At 45.9% G+C, this 24,043-nt stretch overlaps 1 protein-coding gene across 4 annotated transcripts in view; it reads right to left on the bottom strand.

Moving 5' to 3' along the window:
* CREBBP (CREB binding protein) overlaps positions 1–24,043 on the bottom strand; it is a 121,165-nt gene that overhangs the window by 22,633 nt on the left and 74,489 nt on the right. For 3 of the 4 annotated variants that reach the window (XM_025859064.2, XM_073899597.1, XM_073899599.1), the window contains 14 exons: positions 18,522–18,764; positions 16,959–17,061; positions 16,500–16,646; positions 15,064–15,181; positions 14,221–14,392; positions 13,861–13,905; positions 11,518–11,642; positions 10,744–10,932; positions 9,008–9,424; positions 7,258–7,437; positions 6,104–6,293; positions 2,153–2,271; positions 1,073–1,312; positions 531–619 (listed from right to left, as the gene is read on the bottom strand). In XM_025859064.2, the coding sequence (XP_025714849.1) occupies positions 531–619; positions 1,073–1,312; positions 2,153–2,271; positions 6,104–6,293; positions 7,258–7,437; positions 9,008–9,424; positions 10,744–10,932; positions 11,518–11,642; positions 13,861–13,905; positions 14,221–14,392; positions 15,064–15,181; positions 16,500–16,646; positions 16,959–17,061; positions 18,522–18,764 (2,377 nt within the window). The remainder of the gene's footprint in view (positions 1–530; positions 620–1,072; positions 1,313–2,152; positions 2,272–6,103; positions 6,294–7,257; positions 7,438–9,007; positions 9,425–10,743; positions 10,933–11,517; positions 11,643–13,860; positions 13,906–14,220; positions 14,393–15,063; positions 15,182–16,499; positions 16,647–16,958; positions 17,062–18,521; positions 18,765–24,043) is intronic. The other variant, XM_025859065.2, reaches the window with a different exon arrangement.

The raw sequence follows: 24,043 nt of genomic DNA, 5'->3' as shown, positions 1-24,043 counted from the left end.
CCATTCTGTGACAGCAGAGTTCACGTGGAACTCAACAAGAACACTCAGTGTTGTGCTCTTAGTTAAAAAAAAAAAATTCTTTAAAGCTTTTAGTACTTTTTTAGATAAATTATCACTAAATCAAGTCTTTCCATCAGACTGTCCAGGCCAAGTACATGCGAAATAGTGAAATACAATGTATCCACTTTACTAAGATCTTCAAAAAGGTAAAGCTCCCTTTATTAGACTTACTCTCACGTGCAGACTCTTTCTTATGTGGTTCCTTTTTGGAAAGAGCACACCTTAAGAATGAATGCTCCTGATTCAAGTAGTGCAGTGAGCAGTTTTGAGCTTAAATTTTTATACTGTAAAAGGGTGCTTTAAAGTTAAGAGACTGAGGGCCTGAGTGACTGAGCAGCACTGAAAACTGTGGCCTGTTTCATTAGAACTTCACAAGAGAAATAATGTACCCAGGCTACCATCAGATGAACACGCCTTGCCCTAAGACCATCCTTTGATCCTGTAACTCGGGACATGGGCCCGGGGCTTACCTATTCTGATAGCTGTAGTAGGCAGCGTCACGAGGAATTGTACACAGCTGCTTCCCGTAGCAGCACAAAGTCTGTGGGGAAAACTCATACTGCAAAAACAAAGGAGAAAATACTAAAAATATATCCTAGTTACTGTCACATCATATTCTGGTTCATTACGGAGAGTTAGATTCAGCTAGTAAAATATTTCTGTTAGCACATGGGATAGTTTTCTAACAACTTTCACAGCTATTTAGAGACGTTTTTGGATTCAATGTGACAGAATCAGTTGCCGGGAGACATTTATTACAGATGGATAAAGGGACGCAAGGGCGGCCAGAAAGGCGTAACCCAAGGTCTTCTCCAGTAAGCGCCTCCAGCTTTGATCATCCATTACATGGCTTCAGGCAATCAACTGTTTTTACCAAAGCCCAGACCCCATCTGGGTCCTTCCCAGCACATAGGTGTGTGGCCAAAATGTTGAGTCTATCATGTCATCATAATACCCTCTCTGGTTCGATTAACCAGGGAAGTTCACTTTCCAGAAAAAGTTTAAACTGTACCTTGCGTCCACAGCAATATCCAAGGGACTGCATAACAGGGTCAATTTCTTGCTCAAAGACCTCTGCAAGTTTACTGCAGAACTTATAGACCCGGGACGTCTTACGATTATAGAGCCAGGCATTGTTGAACATAAGCCAGACATCGTCCACATACTGCCAGGGTTCTTGGTACTGCCCTGTATCCAGCTTCCGTTTGATGGTGGAAAGGTCCATGGGATTCTTCACAATGTCAAAATAATCCTTAAAGACAAAATCGTTTCAGTCTAGTGGATCCCCCAAATACCAAATGCCAGCCTAATGTAGCAGCTTTATCTTAAAAAACGAAATAGAAATAATCAGCCCCAGACAACCTCCGTTTTTAGTAATAATAAATGGGAACTAAAGAGAAAACAGTCTCTGACCTTCCTCTGATTTTATTATCTAAAATTGTAATTAGTATTGTCAAGTGTGACCAAATTATTTCAAAAGCAAAATTAAGGGCAAAATAATATCAATATATTATTTAATAAAAGAATGGGTTAAAAAATTTTTTTAATACAGAATTTTTAAAATATGGATTTTAATCCACTGAATTAAAAAGGTAAGCACACTTATCAGACATTGTTTTTTTAGAGATTTACTCTTGGTCCTGGCAAACAAGATGAAATTCCAAGACAAACATAAGAACAGAAACAAAAATAGTGACACTGCTCAAGAGAAACCTGTGGGGTTGCCATGGCCCTTACAAGACTCCCCAGAAATACCAGAACAAGACCCACATGCTTTCTAACTGGTGTCCACCAGTTCTTCAAATCCCCCCTTTCAGACGAAGGCTCACACAGAGCCCCAGACAGACAGCAAGGCTACGGAGGCCGTGCACCAAGGTGAGCAGGCAGTGCGCCCCTGCCACAGACCCCTGGGGCTGACAGAACAGGCAGGGAAACACACGTTCCAATCAATGAAACATACTGTTTTGACAGAAAAATTTTTTTTATAGGAGAAAAATCTTCAAAACAAGGGTTCGTTACCCAATTTTCAGAGATAAAACATGGATATTCTAAGTATCGCTGGTAAGGCTTTCTTTTTATTATGTTAACTTACCGGAATTCCTAGGAGCTGAGGATCTACAGGCTGCCGAAAAGGTAGGGACTCCGGATCCTGTCGGTACAGCGCTTCGAGGGTAGGCATCAGAGCCTGGCGTAACTCCTCTGGCTTAAAGACTACGGTTAGAAAACATCAGGAAGTGACCCTACTTACAAGGCGCTCAGACTCTTTGTCCATCACATTTCAAATGGAAGCCTGGGCTGCTTCTAGAAGGCCCCTATCATCTCCACCCCAAGCCGTGCAGACCCCAAGGGCTCTCATTCACTGCAGAGTCCATGAACATTCTCAAGCTACAATTCGGGGCTTCTGAAAACACCGTTACATTAGGGTTTTAAAACTGCTTCTACGTCACAAGGCTAAATATCACACCGGTAAGTTTGCTTCTTCAATAATAAGGGTTTCCAATGTTAAAACTGTGCTGCAACAGAAAATGAAGCTAACTCCCAAATCTGATTTCCTTGATCCAATGGGTGGTAATAAAGCCATTTCACTGGAAGAGGGCCTTTCTTCCTCTGATGAAATTTGTCTGTCCTTGGACGAAGTAAACTCCAGACACCTGGGACAAATGGTTTTGTCTTACAACCTCACAAACAAACGTACATAGTAACAGAGAAACAAAATCAAGTTTTTCCCCAAAACTTCTGAATCGTTCCCTCCTACATTTACCAATGCCCATTCCCTCCACCCCTCAGCCACTCCATTTCCTACTACACCTTGTGTTGTCACCAATCGAAGGATAAACACTGGCTGCCACGTACATTCAAGACGATACATTCATACAAAACCCAATGAATTTTACTGACCGGGGAAAACGTGTGTAAGAACCTATGAAGGCAAGAGGCAGGTCGGTGAGCAGCGCTTGTGTTCTGCTGCATCCCGCTTTAGAGATGGGACCACTGCTGGGGGCCGGTGAGCAGATGTGCCCCACGGAAGCCTCACGAAACACATACACATCCTGCCTTCAGCTAGCTCCTTTTCTTCTACTGTTTTTACAGTAATGGGAGTAGCAGTTGGTTTTCTTTGAATAATTCTTTCCAAGAGAACAATTCTTTAATTGATAGCTTTTTCCTTCCTCTTAGGCCCGGGGTCAGCAAACTTGGACCCACTGGCCCAATCTGACCAGCCACTGCCTTTGTATAGCTCATGAGCTAAGATTGGGTTTTGTGGTGTTTCATGGTTAGGAAAAAAAGAAAAGAATAATATTTTATGATACACGAAATCAAATTTTAGTCTCCAAAAATAAAGGTTTGTGAGAAGGCAGTTAAGCGCATTTGCTCACATACTGTCTGCAGTGGCTTTCAAACCATGAAACATTCTGGCGCACAAAGCCCGAGGGGAGCGATCGGGCTCTTCTCAGAGCCTGTGGCAAGCCTGCTGCAGGCCCATCATCTCCTAGGGGCAACCTCACACGCACGTCACTTTGGTCAGTTGCTCATTACTCACTACACATTTGCCGAAAACACCTATGCCAAGGAAAAAGCAGCTCCAAACTCCTGTCTTTAGCCACCGGCCTGATGTAAAATCACTTCCTCAGTCATACCTGCCACATTTCAAGTGCTCAGGAGCTACATGTGGTTGGTGACAACTACAGAGAGCACAGACATGTAACGTTCCTGTCGTCACAGAAAGTTCTAGCACTGCTCCAGGCCCTTTCTAAAAAAGAACACCCACACACCCCACCACCTGCTCAGTAGTTTCACATATAGGTCCTCCTAGTTTGGAACAAGAACCTCCTTGAAAATTGGGGAAAAAACCAAATTGCTCAGACGGCCAAGCAGGTGAAGTCACTGACACGGCAGGAGGTGTGTGAGCCAGCAGGGAGGAATGGGGACTCGGGCAAACTGGAGAGACCAAGCCCCAGCTGAGGCTCCCACACAGACTGCTGCCACAGGAATGCAAGCGCAATGTTGACAGAGCTTCTCATTTTCAAAGAAAAGCCAGAAATTCAGCATTTTATTTGTAATTCCTCGTTTTTAAAAATACTGTGTGGGTCGAACAAAATGTCTATGGGGCTGGATCCAGTTTTCTAGGGTCCGTGCAACCAAGTTTACTCCCATAACATAAAATGATTTTCCCGATAACACTAGGCCGTCATCCACCTGGTGCACCGTGTTGATGCCGGCATAAACGGGCAAAAGGAACCACAACAAAGTCACTCGCACTGCCGCACAAAGCAGGCAGCAGCACCAATGCTGCATTAGTTGTCATCGTGCTTTCAAGCCCTGGCTACGTGTCTGGATTTTGAACGACCAAACAGGAAGCTGGCAGTCCTGACAGAAAGTGCTCGTGTGCGCAGAGCTGAGCGTGGAGGCAGCTGCTTCTCTGCACGGAGCACAAAAGACTGGGGAGGTTAGACGAGCTATGGGTATTCAGATCTGGGCAAGAAGCAGACATTTTCCCAAAAGGGAACTAAGTGGGCCAGTGACACCAAGGACAACTGACAGTATTTATTGCTAATGGTAAAGTTTGGACTTATATCAAAATTAGAATTTGGAGAACTTGCATCTGTCACGTGAGTTTGACAGCCTTCCCAAATTCCCAAGACTTTTTTGAGGAGATTCACAGTGGTATTAATCAATGTGATTTTTAGAACTATCGTACAGTGAAGTGTGGTGACATCTGGAAAATCTGTGTAACTCATGAGCCAAATTCCAAGATGACCAAAGGATCATGTTATTAAAAAAAAAAAAAAAATTCACACAAGGGCAAAAGATTCGTTCACAGCACAAGACAGAGGGACTCTAACGTCACTGGGCAGGAAGAACTCAGAGCTATGCATCCAGACTTCACATGGAAACTAATCTTTAGGAAACTTGCACACTTGCTGAGTTTTGGTGTAGTATTAAAAAAAGAACACCCACAATTATCTGAAAAAGCTTTCATCAACCAGCTATCTGCGTGGGGCAGGGCATGCACCGAACAACACAGCACAACAGAGCCAGCAGCGGCAGCAGGAGAGTCCAGCCACGTCCGCCGAAATCTCTGAGTCGCAAAACTGTACACGAAACACTGTCACTACTCTAAGTATGTTTGTTGTGGGAAACTTATTTTTCATAAAAATGTGTTATTCGTGGATGCCATGTAACAGATTTGTTAAATGCATGTTTTTAAAATTTCTAATAGAGTAAATAGTGACAGATAATCCATACGAACAGTAACTCCAGGGTCCTCAATTTTTAGGAGCATAAACAGATCTTAGACCAAAAACTTGAAAGCTTCTGTAGGTTCTCCCTCCCAGTGGCAAAACTATACAATATCAACCTCTCACAGTTCTCTGCTGTCTTTCTCAAATGTGCCACAAGCAGCCCTTAACTTCTGAGCCACATCCCCCATTTGCAAGGGTCACCTAACAACGTTCTGACACCCTGTTGACCTCCTTACGGTGGACCTCCAATGGGTTCCCTCCGACTCCCTCTGTGAGGCTGGCTCAGCCAGCACATCTCAGAGCCCAGAGCATCTTCACTTATCACCCCACGAGGCCACTGGGCCCTACCGCACAGCGCACTTATTCTGGGCACACAGTCTCCCATCTGTAACAGTGCACACATGTTCTGCCATGGTGGTAACTTCCCTCACATGGCTTTCGGGCAATCTCCTGCTCAAATCTATCGTGCTTGTCCACAGCTTGTTGAGTAAAGAAAGCCCAAGCTTCTTGGCAGGCACAAGGACTCAGATGCAACCTCTACCCTGGCCCCACAGCCAGTGACAGCTCAGAGGAGAGATGTGCTCCTGGGCTGCCCCTCAGAGACGTGACTTGTTTCTCATTCCTACCATAAACCCTGCGGGCCCTTGGGCTGGAATCTCGCTCACTGTCACCATTTCTGAAAAGGTAAAACTTGGGGAATGGCAGGCAGCAAAGATAAAAGCTTTAGTTTTTAACCCGCAGTGTGCAATCACAACATGATGGGAAGGCAGCACAGTTGAAAAGTTCAAGGAAACAAGGCCTACTTTTCTTGCGTGGCTGTGAAGGAGATGTTGACTGAGAGGCGGCCCCATTAGCGTTGTTCTCTTCTTCCTCTTTAGCTTCTACTTTGACTTCCGGTTTCTTCTCATCCACTTCCATCGGTTCTGATTTCTGTTCTGTTGTGTCTGTTTCTTCTTTCACTTGAGAAGATCCCTGTAGATCCTCCTCCATCATCTTGAGAAAAACAGAATTAGAGACAACGATGTATGAATAGCAAAGAACTTCATTCTAACTCAGCCTCTCTGGAAGTCTCTCAACCATCTATCTGGGCTCGTCAAACCGTCCCCTACTCAGAGCTGTATTTACCATCCTTTCCTCTCCCCCAGGGATGAATGGAGCATCTGGGGCCGGGTGAGTTGCCTTAATACAGCACCACTGCAATCAGAATCCTGATTCAAAAAATTTACATGCTTGAGTGCTTACAAGACACTGCATCCACACACCCCACCACCTGCTCAGTAGTTTCACATATAGGTCCTCCTAGTTTGGAACAAGAACCTCCTTGAAAATTGGGGAAAAAACCAAATTGCTCAGACAGCCAGGCGGGTGAAGTCACTGACGCAGCAGGAGCTGTGTGAGCCAGCAGGGAGGAATGGGGACTCGGGCAAACTGGAGAGACCAAGCCCCGGCTGAGGCTCCCACCCAGACTGCTGCCACAGGAATGCAAGCGCAATGTTGACAGAGCTTCTCATTTTCATAGAAAAGCCAGAAATTCAGCATTTTATTTGTAATTCCTCATTTTTAAAAATACTGTGTGGGTCGAACAAAACATGTCCATGGGGCTGGATCCAGTTTTCAACTTTTGCCACAGGTTAGTGAACGAGCACACCCTTGTGCAGCCCAACGCTGCAGAACTATGTATGAATGAAGAATGGCAGTGAAAAGTCACTGGATGATTCAGTCATTTAAAATATAAACCAGTACTCTTATTTCTAGCAAAATAAAGTAAAACCCATACCTAATACCTAAAAATAACCACTCTATTTTTAACCTCTATCCTCTCTGAACCCATAATCAAACAGGGTATTAAAGCAAAAAGTAGTGTCATCCATGGAGGACCCGTGATGTTTCCCCTTAGCACACTTGAGTGACATTTCTGCGTGTTGCACATCTGCTCACACCCTGGAATGGCACTTACCGCAGACCCAGGCTCCCCCTTGGAGTCACTGGCATCGGGCTCAACATCCTCAGTCTTGACCTCTGTCTTCACTTCCAGCATTGGTACATCGGGTCCTGGCTGCTGAGAGTTGGTTTCAGCACTGGCCACCGAGGAAGGAGTGGGGACCCTGTTATCGATGCTGGCGGCTGCCTGGGAAAGCTGTGGAGAAACCAAAATTATTTATCTCCATTACTAAGACAACAGAAATGCTGTTAAACTCTATTGTTCACCCAATACACAGTTTCGTGTTAACATTTTTCAATACTAAACTAACAGACAGCCCTATTTGAGAGAGCTAAAGAACAGAAAACTTAAAACAGGAGTCCCAGAGGAAGTCAACATCATATAGAAACACAAAGAACTTCCTACCAAGAATGTAGAGATGGAAGAGCAGGGCTTTTCACATTTTGATATAAGACTATTTTCTGGAAGTTTCTAAGTCACAGAACCGCCTATTTTAAAATTAATTCCTTCCAATAAGGTCATTACAGTTTATTGTAAAATGCTGAACTGTAGATATAGAAGTGTACATGTAGAAGGGGGATGAAGTGCCTACATGAAGAATGTGTAATTAGCCTGTTATAACTGCAGGGGCAGGGGCGGTGGCAGTGGTGGTGGAGTAAGCAAACATCAAGGTAAGGAACCACCACAAGAACTCTCAATTTTCAAAGCCTTCCTCATAATTTTTTTTTTTAAAGATTTTATTTATCCATTTTAGAGTGCGAGCGAGCCCAAGGGCATTCATGAGTCAGGGGAGGGGTAAAAGGGGGAGGGAGAGGGACAAGGAGACTCTGTGCCGAGCTCAGAGCCCGAAGACCCCGAGATCACGACCTGAGCCGAAACCAAGTTGGATGCTCAACCGACTGAGCCACCCAGGCACCCCTGCCTCACAGAGTTCTAATTCAAGTAAACAAAAGGGAATATAAAATTACAAAGGAATCTTATTTAAAAATAAGAAATATAAAATAAGGATAAATAATAAACATACTTCCTGTAGAGAAATACATAAGGTAATGTTATCTTGGGGGTGTTGTTAAGATTTTGATATTTTATAAATAAATATCCTCAGTTCCTAAGAATAAAGTTAACGTATTTCAGGGGGAAGGGTGGTGTCTAAGTCAGGATGATATGAAAACAGATGTGAAGATTTCAGTGGCAAATGGGGCAGGGGTGTGTGTGGGGGTGGCGAGTGGGCAGCCTACAGCTGGGCATGGCCAGCAAGCAGGTCCACAGAGGACTGGGCAGACATGAGCCACAGAAAGCGCTAACCTGGGTCTGCCATTTTGTCGTGAGAAGAATAGGCTCCAGGTCTGAAAACAAGGCTGACAGGCAAAGTCAAAGCACATACAATTAGGAACGAGACTTGTTTACCATATCCTCAGAATGTTAAGAGAAAAACTACTAACACCAGAGGACACCCACCTAGGACAGATAAGGGGGAACACACGGCTCCTATGTACAGACAGAGGACCCACGTATGATTTCTTTATAACTGCTAATTTCTAAAAACTCGTTTAATGAGAGAAGATAATCTTAAGTCACATCCTGCCAAACACAAACATGGCCTTTGGAGCCAATGTCAGGGACAAAATACAGCTCCTATGGTTTGATTACGGGACAGATACTCTGGGCTTGTGTCAAGACACTAAGGCAACTTTGTGACAGGATTTTTTTTATGGAGAAGTTCTCGATCAGGAGTCTCAGCCCAAAGACAGACTGCGGGGCTCACCGGTGTGCCAGGAGGCTGGGTGTGCACAGGTGTCGGCTGCTGCTGTGATGACTGAGGGGTGGCCACAGATGGGGGCTGGACTGGGGTCTGAGGCTGCGGGGTCACCTGGGCCTGGGCCGCTGCCTGGACCGTAGGGGTGCTCTGGGTTTGGCTAGCACTGGGCACGGAGCCTGGAGTCGGGGTGGGAGTCTGCCCGGAAGACGACACGGGAGTCGATGGCTGGGTGGGGGCTGCTGGCTGAGGAGGAGTCATCCCAGGCGCCGTCGGGTGCTGGAGAGATGGCATGCCAGCAGCTGTGGAAGCAGGAGGTGGCGTCTGGTGCAACGGTGACTGTGTCACTGGTGGACAGGGAAGCTGGCCGGCCTGGGGCCCAAGCATGTTCAGAGGGTTAGGAAGAGCGGCACCAGGCACCTGTCCCTAACAGGTAGAACAGAGGATGTTAAAATTATTTCCCCAAGTGAAAACGTGGCAACAGATTTAAAGAATTAAACGCATGAAAATCTAACCATGGTTTCTTGGTGAGGTCTGCTCATTTCAAGGGCATGTGTCATTTGTAAAACTTCACCCAGCTGTACACTTATAACAACATGCACTTTCCAGTAAAGTTAATGCAGTGGAATGTTTCTCATCCTGTGATTTACAGAACTGTTGAAACCTCTGTCTTAAACTAACACATATCCACTCAGCTTACTAGCTTCATGCTCCAAAACATCTACCCGCTTAGACCACTGAAAAAGGTGTTTCTCTTTTTTTCAAGAAATGAGTTATTGAAACACTGAAATGTTTCAATAAAGTGATTCCCAAATGGGGACAGGCTTCGCAATTATCCATGGACTTCTTAAAAAAGCGATTCCAAATCATTGCTCTAGAACAGGGGTTAGGGCCCAGTCCAGCTAGCTGCCTGTCCCTGTAGGAAAGTCTGGAACACAGCCACACCCCTTCAATTACGTGTGAACGACTATGCCCCTGGCAGCTCCACAACAGTGAGACCGAGTAGTTCAAAGAGTCGGAAGCATTTACAGGAACAAGTCTGCTGTTCCAGAACAATGGCGTGTTACAGAAATGAAGAATTAGTAAATATTGAGTGAGTAAATCGAGCACAGTCAATGACTTTTTTCAACATTACTTCATGTAAAAACTGAGAACAGGAATACTGTCTTCCAGGGGAAGATCCAGCCTGTTCTAAACACATGCATATGTGTATACAGCAGCAACTCCATGCCCGACAATTATCAGTTCTCAAAAGGGGGAAAAAGGCACTAAAATGAATGGAAAATAGTTCTCCTCAGCTTTAAACAGCATCGTTAAAAACAAATTTGACAAGAAGAGAACTACTCAATCGATCCAGTTAGCGGACTTCACCCAGGATGCCCAGAGAGACGGGCAACAGGACACACCAACCAAGTCACCAGCCGAGTTCATGGGGCCTGTCCTCACTCTCTAATATTCAAGGTCTCTCAGGATCACATGTGAATTTAAAACACACAAATAAAAACCAAGAAAATGACCACTAAAACCCAAAAACCCAAAACACAAAGCCTATGAACCAAAAAACCACAATCCATTCCACTTTCGTATGAAGTTGGCCCAGAGATGATAAGAGTAATTCTGAAGAAGGTAAAAATAACAACAAAATGGGGGTAAAAAATCAAGAGATGCTCATCTGTAATAATGAGATGTGTATTCTGGAATTCTAATCAGGAGGAAGCTGGAGCCCTGACCCGGGAGCGCAGTACCTGTGGCACGCCTGTCTGGGTCGCCGGCTGCCCCATGCCCACACTGTTTACACTCATCGCCCCACTGGAGGACTGGAACTGGTTCTGTGGCAGGAACTGGTTCTGCGCAGGCGCCTGGGCCATAATGTTGTTGGTGTGAGCGCCCATCATGTTCGGAGGCTGAGGCATTCGGGAAGGAGAAATGGCCATCTAAAAAACAAGCATCATCAAGAGATCGGAGGATGAGGACCAGAGTCTTCAAGATAGAACTCTCTGAACCCTCCCTTCCCTGTGGCAAGAGAACCACCACTAAGACCTTCCAGCTCCCAGGCACTTTGCGTGCTTTCTCATATAAGGTCTCCAAGAAGCCAGTTTCAAATTCATCTCTGAAGAGAGATCAATAGCATGCTATACTTTAAAGTTCAAAATATGCCTTTCACGACTTCTATGACATGTTAAGAAAGCAGCCTCAGGAGAGTAAGCTCCAGGAGTCAAGGGACGCTGTCAAGCATCTCTCGGAGACATATCTGAGACTGCCTACTCCAACCTCAGAACTTGTGTCTTCTCACAAAGTCACAAGTCCCTATGAATTTAACATCCCAATAAAAATAAACAATGGTCATATAATTCTCATCTGTAGTCAGGAAGACCAAAGAGAGAGGGAGAGAGATATGAAGTAAATAAAACATAACTAAATCCAGAGAAACAAGCACAATCTCAATTTCACTGCATAGAGAATTTTCCTTATTCGAGCAAGGCCCTCTCAGCACGGCTCAGGCAAACAGAAGCACTTACCCCTGGAACGGAGCCCATGCTGTTCATCGGGACAGAGTGGTTCATGGGGGATGCTGCACGCGGTCCCATGGGAGCTTGTGGCAACTGTACATTCCCCAAGGACATCGGGGTAAATGAATTCATCCCTGTAAATGCACCCACAATGATTCATTAGAAAAAGCACCCACAGGAAAACAGAGCTACAGCTCGCCAAACTCTATGCAAAATAAATTGGAATACATACACAAGACATACAACAGAAATCACCCAGGAAATCAGAAAAGATGGCCATGTAACACTTTTCAAATACAGAAAAATGGCACCAATGTGGCGGTGGTGAGAGTGGTTTGGTGGGGTGGGGGCAGGGCAGCATGAGGAGACGAAGGGAGAAAGTCAGGTCAACCACCAATGAACGAGGTGGCACCAGGAAGGCGCTCCTACCCTCCATGGAGGAGGTCTTGGCTAAGGCCAGGGCACCCATCTGAGACAACCTCCCCAAAACCTTCCAGAGCACATGGCTCCCTTTTCCTCTCCTGCAGGAAGGCCTGCCCCATCATCCCAGGCCTCCTGGCTCTTCGGCTGGGTTTACATTTATTGTTAGAAACTGAAATAAGACTCAAACTATGGTTTTAATTTTGCGAGCATGTAAAGTGTTTAGAAAGTGCCCAAGGGTGAGCAATTCTCAATCGCAGCCTCCTCTCTCCAGACTGGCAAGCTCCCCCTCCCATGGCTATCTTCCCCTTCCCAGGGGTGTCCACAGCCCACAGGAATGTCACACGATCAAAGACACCTCACTGGCTGCTACGCGTCTCCGGACCACGGTGTCTCATTCTTCCTCACTTCCCACCATACTCTGTAAACTCCACACCTACATGTAAAGCTCTACACATCAATGTTGGTTCAAGCAAGTCTTAGGACTGACGCTGGGAATCTAACAATCCTTGAGGTGCCGTCTTAACACTGGCACACACGTGAGAAGGTCTCGGAGAACATGTGCCTCCCTCAGCATTACCTTCAAGGACACCTAGAAACGTCACCTAAAACAAACCAGTGCCTGCACGGGCCCAGGAGGACTTTCTAGGAAGGCTATAAGCTTCCCCCTCTCCCTGAGGATTTTATATAAGAGAAAAAGGCAGTACTGAGAAACAGCACCACAAAGAGCCCCTCTTCACAGACGGAAATGTGCTGATAAGGGAGCTATGAGGGTTTTGCTAGAAAACTCCTTCAATACCCTGCTCAACAGCCCTCCTCACATCCCAAATCAGCCCCATCTTCCACGTCATCCCCCACGCAGCATTCAGCTACATTCTCAAGGCTCCATTTTCCTGACTTCCTTCACTCTCATATCTAGTCTGTCCATCAAAACAAGGCCCTCAAGTTTCTCCCAAACATCAGTTGACCTACCATGTCTCTTCAGTATGCAATTAAGATTACCACAACTTTTTAAAAATTTTTTTATTTACCTTTTGAAAGTAATCTCTACACCCGATGTGGGGCTCAAACTCACAACCCCAAGACTACCACAACTTTTAAAATGACCCTTTCTCCCCTCTCGTACTACTCTGCCCACAGCAGCAAGGCCTTGCTTTGGAATCTCCTGGATAATGTCACCACCTTATTTCACAACCTGTAAAAACATCCCGTTGTTCAAGTCTCTATGTGACAAGAGCCGTAAAAGCCTTGAAATGCTCCTCTCCCAAACTCCAATGAGTGTTTCAACCACAGACACCATAGAATCTCAACTTGAGAAAGAGCCTTTAAAAGTGGTTCAGGCCGCTGCCAGCACAACCCAACCTGAGGAGGAGCACAAACCCTCTTCAGTCCGGCTTAACGCTCTCCTCCACAGTTTTCCGGCAGGTTTCCTGCCCCCACCAATGAGGCTTTTCGAGGAAACTCTTCCAAAGAGTAATATCCCTTCCTGTCCATTAAAAAAAAAAAAAAAGGCTGGGGCGCCTGGGTGGCTCAGTCGTTAAGGGTCTGCCTTCGGCTCAGGTCATGATCTCAGGGTCCTGGGATCGAGGGGCTCCCTGCTCGGTAGGAAGCCTGCTTCTCCCTCTTCCACTTCCCCTGCTTGTGTTCCCTTTCTCACCGTGTGTCTCTCTGTCAAATAAATAAAATCTTAAAAAAAAAAAAAAAAGCTAAACCCTGCTTCTGATGTCCTGGGAGAGCTTTCCTATGGTCTTTTAACTTGCAAATATCACAGATAAGCACACTGCCTGTGGAAGTAAATTCCGACCACCAGCAGAAGGAGGGGAGGGACTAACGAGAAGCTACAAAGAGATGCAGACAGAAGAGGATCAACGGATCAGCTTTGCGGCTGTTGAGTGTTAAACCAAAACATGATTCACAACAACGGTTCAATACCTTGGGACACCTGCACGCGGTTCACCGGCAAGGGCATGGGTCCGTCTGCAATGGCAGAAAAAACCTGCTTATTTAAAATAATCCTTCATTTGGGAACAAGGAATTTTACCTTCAGAACATCAAACTTAAAGGGAAAACCCGTGAGTAGGTGCGAAGACACTGAGCATTCGGCCGCCTGCACACCCTCCCGAGGCCTCTCCAGAAACAGACCGGTGCGGAAGGCCACGGCCGCAACCACACAGCTTCCAAAGTGCGGGCTCCCTGAGAACACAGTTCTCTAGGCTTAGAAACACACCCCAAACCCAGAGGAGAAAACAAGCCGTCAGACTGAGGGCTGGCAGAAGGAGGTGGAGTCCTTACTTGGAGGCCTCACAGGCTGTGTCTGCGGAATCCCTGGGGGCTGCGCCCCGGGAGCCGGCAGGGAGGGCTGGTTACCCAAGATGCCTTGTTTGTGCAAACGTGACCTCCGCTTTTCTTCTAGTTCTTTTTGTATCTTGTAGATTTTTTCTGCCAGTAAGTGATAGTATTCATCCTAAAAAGCAATAACATTCAATATTAAGCAGCCAAAGCTGTGCAGGGGAAGGGGGGGAACCCAACCCAATCTGTTTTACATGTTTTAGCAAATGAATGAACTTTTACATTAAGTATGTTGGCAAAGGTAAGTATTAGCACTTCTGTTCTGTTGTTTTTTGTTTTAAGTAAGCTCTAGGCCCAACAGGGCGCTTGAACTCATGACCCCAAGATCAAGAGTCGCATGCTCTACCAGCTGAACCAGCCCGGTGCCCCAGCATCCAGCACTTCTAACCAATAAACCCAAGGCCCAACTTCTTGTTGAACGCCTAGTGACATTATAGGACTTATCAGGCAAGGGGCGCTAAATGCACATTACATTTCATTCCGCAGTCCAATCACTTCCTGGATATTCGACACTGGCAGTAGTAACACAGTACGAGCATTAGAAACAGCGCCCTCTGTAAAGTCCATCCATGGATAAAACACAATTTTACATGCTCATTCACCACCGTAGTGGACATGTGTCATCAATCAAGAGAGTTGTGCAGGAGTCTGCTGTCTTATCCGGGAAGTCTCTCTGGTCAGTGTCCTCGAGGTGATGAGTCTACCTAACAGATTTCCCCATTTCCAGACAGATGCCATTCTTTCGACTGTGGGTGTCATGCGGCTGGAACATGGATGGCAACCTACCCTGCTGTTGGCAGACTCATACATATCCCCCTCCACTTTCTTAGCGTAAGCCACCAGGTTCTCCATGCGGCGATCCTTCAGGGCTGCCGGGTCAGGGGTTGGAAAGATGGCTTGGACGCTGCAAGGACAACATGTTCTGTCAACACTTTTTTTTTTTTTTTTAAGATTTTATTTATCTGACAGAGAGAGACACAGTGAGAGAGGGAACACAAGCAGGGGGAGTGGGAGAGGGAGAAGCAGGCTTCCCGCGGAGCAGGGAGCCCGATGCGGGGCTCGATCTCAGCACCCTGGGATCATGACCTGAGCCGAAGGCAGACGCCCAACGACTGAGCCACCCAGGCGCCCCTGTCAACAGACTTTTGAGACACCATCAGTGTCTTGCTAGTTTATACATGATGACATGGAGAGAGAGAAATGAGACCATCTACTTATGGGGGGCAACATACTGCTGAGAGAAATGCCAAATCTCTCTCGCCCAGTATGTGAACACACAAATGAAATCACTTTCTGGAAACAATACTGACCTGTCAATTTATCTATACGTCAAACACACCAATATTTTGCTATTTACAGAACGTGCTAGGTCATCTCAAGAATAATACAATTTCAAACTCCTAATTCTTTAAGATTTATTTATTTGAGAAGGAGAGAGAGAGAGGGTGTGAGCGGGGAGGTGGGGGGAGAGGCAGAGGGAGAGAATCTTAAGCAGGCTCCCCCACTGAGCATGGGGCTCGATGCAGGGCTCGATCCCTTGACCCTGAGATCATGCCCTGAGCCAAAATCAGGAGTTGGACACTTAACTGACTGAGCCACCCAGGTGCCCCCTGGAACTCCTAATCTTTAAACTATTTATCATAGATAGTTTTCACTAAAAAGATGAAGGAAAAAAACACTCTAAGGGAATTAAGCTCATCTAATTTCCCCTTCAATTTACCTCAGTAGCTCGGAAGAGTTAACTGCTGACTTCCTGTTAACATACTGTATGTGCACTATCCTGCCCTCTGTATTCCCCAGGCCCAAACTCCCCCAGCTCTCAGGGGCCTCCACGATTACAATCTTCAGCTATAAAACAAGGCAAAGCTTTTGAGCTAACACCAGCTCCCTGTTGCATGTCAGAGCTCAAAGGACAAGAGGTCTGGCCACACTAGAAATCTTGACCTCTGTGACATGGATGACAGTTCATGTCCCAGGCAGGGCAGAGCCATGGATGCTCTGACACCCCCCACCCCCAACTAGGATTCTCTGGCCTGCCTGCAGTGGCTGTGGCTCTCTGAACAAGTGTGTGACCCTCTTCAGCTGCTAGAGCACTGTCACCTGAGACCCAGGGGACCACTTAGGAATTAAATCAGACATCAGTGAAACTACAAAACTGTCACACTGCTGTCAGCCACAAAATGTTTCCATCATATGTGAATGAAGGTGAGGCAGGCACGTACAGTTTATGCACTAGATGGCTCCGCAGGTCCTGAGTGACGTGTTCGTGCCATCCTTTCCGAACGCCGGTGCTGGAAGGAGGGGCCGCTGTAGGTATAGTGCTGAGGGTCCCAATGTTTGCAGGGCTTGAGCCATCGTTCATCAGTGGGCTAGGGGAAGAACAAGAATACTCATTACAAGTGATGCAAATGCGCTTCATTTAAATGAGGTTTTTCAACCACACTTGACTTTTAAAAACTCAGGACAGCCAAGTGATGTATATACAACAAAACCGAAACCGTGTTTAATTTATTATCAGCTCTATGGTTATAATAATAATAATGATAATTTAAAAAAAGCACCCCCCTCCATACTATCTTCGCTGTCACACATTTAAGAAACTATCACAGTTTTGTGATTCCCAACCCACTTTCATGTGCGACCATCACTCAGATAGGAGCTGATTCAAACACGAGTCTTACTTTGTGGCCCCAAGGGAAGTTGGAAGAGCTGATTCTGAAATCAAGTTTGGTGGCTGCTGATCTGTTGTTATTCCTCCTGCTGGAATGTTCATTGGGTTATTTCCTTTAAAGACAGAAAGAAATCAACCAAGTCCTAAATATAATATACACTTCAAAGTACTGATAACGTAAACAAGTCACCACATAAGTGATTCTTAGGAGTTATAATAATAGCCACTATGGTAGGAACTCTGCAAGCTATTATTTTCAATAATTGTAATCAACTTGTACAAATTCAGTTGCAAGACTCCTTCTCACTGCATTTTGTAACCAAAATCAAGCATTTCTGCGGAGGCTATCTGGTATCATAAGTGGACTCTGTGGCTGTGCAAAAAAGGACAAGTGATCTGCTTGTAAGCTTCAGACTTTTATTCTGGCTTCATTAATACCGTGCCCTAAACAACTAAACTGACCTGCCACAAAGATTTGTGTCACCTTTTCTTTTCATATCAGAAAATAAAATCATAGAAATTACTTGCAAGTGAAAACATCTGTGTATTCATTTTATTTTTTATTTTTAAAAATTAAAAAAATATTTTAAATTAACGTATTATGTATTATTTGTTTCAGGGGCAGAATATTCATTTTAAAGTAAGAAAAAGCTTAGACTGAGAGAGGTTAATAGTCTTGTCCCAAATTATACCCTCAAACAGGAGTAAGAGTCCACCTTACAACTCAGGTCTGAGGGCTCCAACCCAGTTGCAAGGCCACTAGAAGTTAGATACACATTAGGGCAGTTTTGTCCAAAAAGCAATGAATGAGATGTTTTTAATTCGTCAATCTTAAAAGGGTCATTTTTAAGGTTAAAAGACATACTTTATTAGGAAAACAACCAAACTAGCACAACCACCTTGACTTCACTTAACTGCCTGCGGGGCTCACTTTAAGAGCATTGTGTCAATTTAAAAGAAAAACAATAAAAACACAATATGCAGAGATGGCAGAAACTATGGAGATGTGTGAGCGAATGAGCAAACCCTGGCTAATGATGAGCTCAGATGACAGCAGGAAGCCCTGTGCCCGGGACAAGGTTGAGGCAGGAAGCATGTGCGGAGACTCCTTGCTAGGCCGCTCCTGTCCGGCTGCTCGCCTCCAGCTGTGGCTTAGCCCGTGACCAAGACATGCCAGGAACTGGCAGGCCACCTACGAGTTCTCCAGCAGAGCAGTGGTCTACAAGTGGGACAGTCGTAATTCTAACTTGTGAGATCCCACATTCTGAGTCATGTGAAATGCCCCTTCTGAAAACTGTCCAGACAGGAGCGGCATAGCGACCTCATGTTGGTTCCTTTATAAATGCTTCTCTTTTCTCAAACCTGGAACATCTTCCTTGAATAGACATGGTAGCCTTTTCCTGGAAGTTCTTTACTTCAAGCACTTAAAAGATACCTTCATCATAATTTATATATATATTAATTTGAATTTAAAGCAAAAACAGTTAACGGTAAACTGCCTTGGGTTCCAGAAAGACTTGTCATTCCCACTGCTGCATTGAACAAACAAGTTCTCAAGCATTCCTTCACCTACCCAGGGGGTTGAGAGTCCTCATCTGCTGGTGAGTCTGAGGCTGTGCTGGTTGCTGGCCGGGAACCTGAGGCTGCAGCTGCGTCTGGGGCTGGTTCAGGTAGGGGAGTCCAAGAGCAGCGTACGCGCGCTGCATGGAGCTGGGGTCTATGGGATTTGGGTTACTTAAAGATGCGGCATTCTGCTGGCCTGTGCCAACAGAACCAATTGTGTTCTGAATCCCACTAGCTGGAGACCCCAGGATGGCTAAAACAACAAACAGACAGACAAACGAAAAAGTTAAGTAAAAGGGAGAAGCCCACAAATGATTGACAAGCTACTGAGAAGCCAGTACAATTTCATCAGCAGACTATCTACGTATGTCATAAGGCAACAGAACAAGGCTATTGAGAATGGAGCTGTGCAGAGAAAAGGAGCCTGAGGTCGTCACCTATTCTGTATAGCAGCACTTGAGGAGCAAAAACCTGAAGGAAATTCAAGCTTTGATCTTACAACCAACAGATCACAAAATCAGAGCTCACTTAATGAAAATTATGTATGAAATCTAGAGACTCAGAACTCTGTTTCAGGGGAGTGGCACACACGTGACAAAAGAAAGTGTTCTGATTTGGGGGAGCAACTGCCATCACTGACATGAACTAAGGGGGCCCCCCTTTGGCTGCCACTTTCCCTGGGGTCCTTCACTGCTCACCTGCACAGGTACAGAGGATTAAAGAAGGGGCAGAGGTGACACCTAGTTGGTCAGTTTTGTTACTTATTAATTAATAAGTCTAGGACTTCAATCTTTCTAACGACAAAATTTCAATTCCTCAAAACTTATATGTACAATGGCATTAACACCAAACCTTTCTTTCCTACAGTTTCCTATGCAGGAAGGCCCATGCTAAGCTGTCTGGCTATCTAAAGCTGCTCAAGAAATACTGTACCTGACTGACTGATCTAGCTAAAATTAATGGATGGAACGAGGCTTGGAGATTCTGCATGGATTTTCATTTATCCAGGCGTCACCTCAGTACCACTGAGATTCAGGAACTGGCACAGCCTCACGCAGCCATCCACGCCCACTACCTGGCCTACTGATATGGCTTGCAGGCACTCCCTCTCCCTCCTGGTACTCCACCATCTACCAGGGCCAATCCCAAAAGACCGAAGGAAAATTTGGAGCAACATAAAGAACCCCATTCCCAAGCACTTCAAACTTAACAGAGATGGCCCCAAATCTGTATCTCCTTGGTCACTTCAAGTTCAATTCATCCCTCTGTCCAACCATCCAAATGTCCTCATTTGGTGAGCACGCATCATAAGGCAAAAGCTTTATGTTCTACTATTTATTCTTATTCTTAAGATTTCCCTTCTTTCCAACTTCCCCAAATTTTAGTCATGTTATAAACAGTAGCTTATAAAACTGATACTATAACATATGATCTTTGACACATTAAGCACTCTCACAAAGCTTTCCTTTCATATTCTGACAATTACGTGTAACGATAATATTCTCACATTCAACCATGCAACTATAATGTAAACAACTCACATACTTATCAGAGTATTTTAATTAAAGCTAAAGGTGTAAAAAAAAATCTTGGTAATTACACATTCCATACTATTAACTTTTCTAATAAGGATATTCAGATCTCAAACTCATTAACGCTCATTAGACACAATTACACACACCAAGCACCTCATTATTATAAATGAAAAGCAATTCCCAAGCTACTCTTTATGACAAGCGTGTAGCTTAAGTCATGTATGATATCTTTAAAAGTATCTTCCCTAATAGTTAATACTCCCCCTCCCCAAACTTTCAACATGTGCCCACCGTATTCCTAAAACTGACAGGTCAGATTTTCTAAAAGAACTCTGATACGTTAGGGGTGCCTGGGTTGCTCAGTCGGTTGAGCGTCAGAATCTTGAATCTCAGCTCAGGTCTTGATCTCAGGGTCAAGGCCTGCATTGGGCTCCACATTGGGCTCCACACTGGGCATGGAGCCTACTTAAAAAACAAAACAAAACACAACACTCTGATGTTAAAAAGAAAGAAATAATGGTAGGATGGTTTATTTTTCTATCACCTACTGGTTTAAGAAAGAACAGGCCCAGACTATATTTGCTACACACAGTGATGAATTGTGGAGAGGAATTTAAAGGAAGAAGGTGTCTAGGTAGCCTTCTGTTTCAGGGTGAAGAAATAACAACTTTTCCTACTACATTCCACTTTCATCCACCCAGCCCCAAATGCCATCCTTTCCATGAAAAATGCCCCACCTTAGGGTGAATGCCACTCCCAAGCCAAAGGCCATTTGTGGGGAAGCCAGAGCCTCCACGGAAGCTGCTGATACGGTCACTGTATTTGTATTTGTGTTAAAAGCATTTAATTCCTACATATAAACATTATGGTGTTTTTTTATTAAAAAAATGAAACAACACATTATCTATCAGGAGACAAGTAAGCATTTGGTATTTGACAATCCTAACAATTCAGAGGCATGGAAAACAAAGCACAAAAAAGTAAAAAAGGTTTATGACATTTAAGCATAGTCCAATTTGAGTCCAAATGACAAATGCTAGTTTTGGGTACCTCAGGGTAAGGGAATGCAGACGTTTACTGTAGGGGTGATGACTGGTTGAAAGAGGAGTCATCAGGTAAAAGGAGATTCTGTTTAAACTCTGTTCTGCATTTCTCCTAGAAGTCTTCTTCGCCTCCTGGGTGGCAATAAGGCTTCCTGCCATTCCTACAATGCCTACTGGGCCTCTGCTTCTCTCTGCGCCTTTTCCACCTCACACGCTCACTCACTCAGTCCACAGGTGGAGTGCATGCAGACTGTGCGGGGCACTCTGAGAGGTTCCAGGACGGGAGCACAAAGTCTGCACTCGGGGCACAGGGGCGGCTGGGAGAGAGAACACATCAACCTAATAATCCCCTAAGTCACAGCGGCTCTGGACCCTGGAAGGAGAAAACCATGCTCATCCCATCATCCCTGTATACTCCCTGAAGGCAGGCCAAGCATGGTGCCATGGACACAGCCCTGGAAAGCCCCGGCCGAGTTCAGGGAGCTGTGGCAGGTGGCAGAGCGACCGGCCTTCCCAGGGCCCTCCCGGCATGCAACACCACAGGCCTTGGGGTTGAACAAAAGCAAGGAGTGCTAAAGGCAGCAACGCTCATTTATCTGGCATCACTGAGAACGAGGCCTTCTGCATTCATCAGTTTTAAACATTATCGACATTTACCTCTTTAAATGTTAAAACCTCTTGTTCTTTTTCCCATTTTTACATCTTCTTTCCTTTCTTAGAGCTTAATGCTATATTTCGTATCCAGTCTCTATCCCCTCATACAGTGTCTCAATCCATCAGTGTGGCTCTCCTCCCTGTGGGTCAGTGGCATTCCCGCCAGCAGCCCATCTTCAAGATACCCCCAACATCTCCACTGCCTCACCACCCTCCTGCTGCAGCTAAATCGGGAGCCCGTGACCTAGGAAATAAAAGGCCAAGTTTTCTAGTGGGCTCTTTTCAGGATCCACCTGCCACTTTTCATGTCCTTCCCCTGAGAGAATGGAGACCGCTACACTAACAGGTCCCGCGTTCAGAGCACATTGCGAAAATTCAAGTCCCCAGATGTTCTCAGTAAAACTGGACTCGAGGTGAAAATCCAATGAAAATGAACAAACTAAATTTCAAAGCTTTGTCAGCATGGTGGGAGATTTACCACGAAGCAGGCAAAGCAGTGACTAACTAGTCACTGCTTAGATTTCTACTGAAAAAAGTCATGCTGGAATTAACTCAGACCTGCAGACGTCTCTGCAGAGTGGCCCCCACACCTCTGTGCGCACCAGGTCGACCTTCCTTTCCAGCATCCTTTTTTTTTACAAGCCATCTCTACACCCAACATGGGGCTCGAACTCACCAACCTAATTTCAAGAGTCACATGTTCTACCAAAAGAGGGGGTCCAGTGCCCCTCCAGCATCTTCCTGTGCACGGTGCAGGGCAGGAACAAGAAAGAACACCTAAGCCCCAGGGCTGGACCTCCAGCACAGCCACCACTGAGCTAGAACACACAAGCGTGCAACAGGTTTTCTTCAGAAGCCAAACGACTCAGGAGGGGCAACACTGTGGGACCCAGACGAGCAAGGCAAAAGCTACTTTGATGATACACATCACCACTGACTGCTGGGTACTTAAATTAGGGGCAGACAAGCCTACAGCTCTACCCCTACAGCCATTCAAGTTCCACTGCAACCTCTGCTCCGCATCCCAGGCACAGGCCGTCAGAAGAGGCATCTGAGAGTCTCTGAAGGGCTCTCAGGTGGAACAAGGGCCTGTTCAACAAACCCTTACTGTGCCCCGGAGCAGGCTGCTCCATGGGCAGAAGCTCTAAGGAGGTAGATCTGGACTCACGTCATGAAGGAAGGCACTTCACAATCACAGGTGCTTAAAATTGGAACAGACAGCCAGACCAGGTAGTGAGGGTCAAGCCCATGGAGGTATTCAAGCGCCGGACCAGAGGACTACTGACTCAGACACTCCCCATTGTCATGCTGCGGGGCTCAGCCCGCATCTAAGACGGCTGTGAGCAGTGACTGTGTTTGGTCTCAGGAGGAGGCTGATCCCGCGGAACAGATTTTGACAGTTCTTGTGGGATTCTGAGCTGGGAAACCCATGATTTCCCCAGAGTGACTCGAAACGTCTCAAGGGCTCTGGGACAAACACCGAGCCCTTCAAGGCATCCTCCAAGGCTGTGCATCTCAGCTGTACTGTGCATACTGATCACCGAGGACTTCTGAGATGGGGCTTGACTTTCTGCACTTCTGCCTGTGTAGCCTGGTAGCAAGAACCCCATTGATGAGGCAACAGGGGTTCACATAGGGAATTAGGTCTTGTGTCCACACAGCCCTGCGCACTGGAATTTTCTGGAAGTCAGATGTCAGAACTGACATTAGGTGTATACCTTGAAAAGTCCTAACTATTCAATAAAATCTGATTATCTCTCTAAGGGAGGGATAGCTCAAGATCAGTGATAACACAATCTCAAGAAAACAAAGAAACATTGAACAGTATCTCAACACAGGCCAGAAAGGTAACCAATGGAGTGGCTTAGTTCCACAGATGATACCGGTAGGGTCTCTCAGCAGAGACATCCACGGAGGAAGTGAGGCCGTGGAGGGTATGAGCACCTGCAGGAAACCTGCCAGGAAAGCACAGCCTCGGCAGGTACTGGGAGTCTCCCGGCAAAACCCCAGGGGCCCCAACCTCTCGCCACAAACCCTCCCTCCCTCCCCGAATCCCCTCGCTTGCACAGGTTGTGCGGACACTGTGCTGTGTGCAGTGTCCTTCCATCGTTACGGTACTGGAATGGGGCTCCATCAAGCCCTGGCCTCCAGCACACACAGGTCCTCCGGGTCCTCCCCCAGGACTCGCCTCCAGCTCGTTCCTTCCTGTGGCACAACTGTCACCTCGCTGCAGTGTACATCTTCTGACTCTGGCCCCTGACTTGAAGCTGTCGGAGGGCTGGACCCACACTTTCTCCCTG

This window comes from Callorhinus ursinus, unplaced genomic scaffold (genome assembly GCF_003265705.2).
Source record: "Callorhinus ursinus isolate GAN/ISIS: 27379988/994484 unplaced genomic scaffold, GSC_fseal_2.0 scaffold13, whole genome shotgun sequence".
NCBI lineage: Eukaryota > Metazoa > Chordata > Mammalia > Carnivora > Otariidae > Callorhinus > Callorhinus ursinus.
The sequence above is the reverse complement of the archived record's forward strand: the minus strand, read 5'-3'. Positions and strand labels throughout refer to the sequence as shown.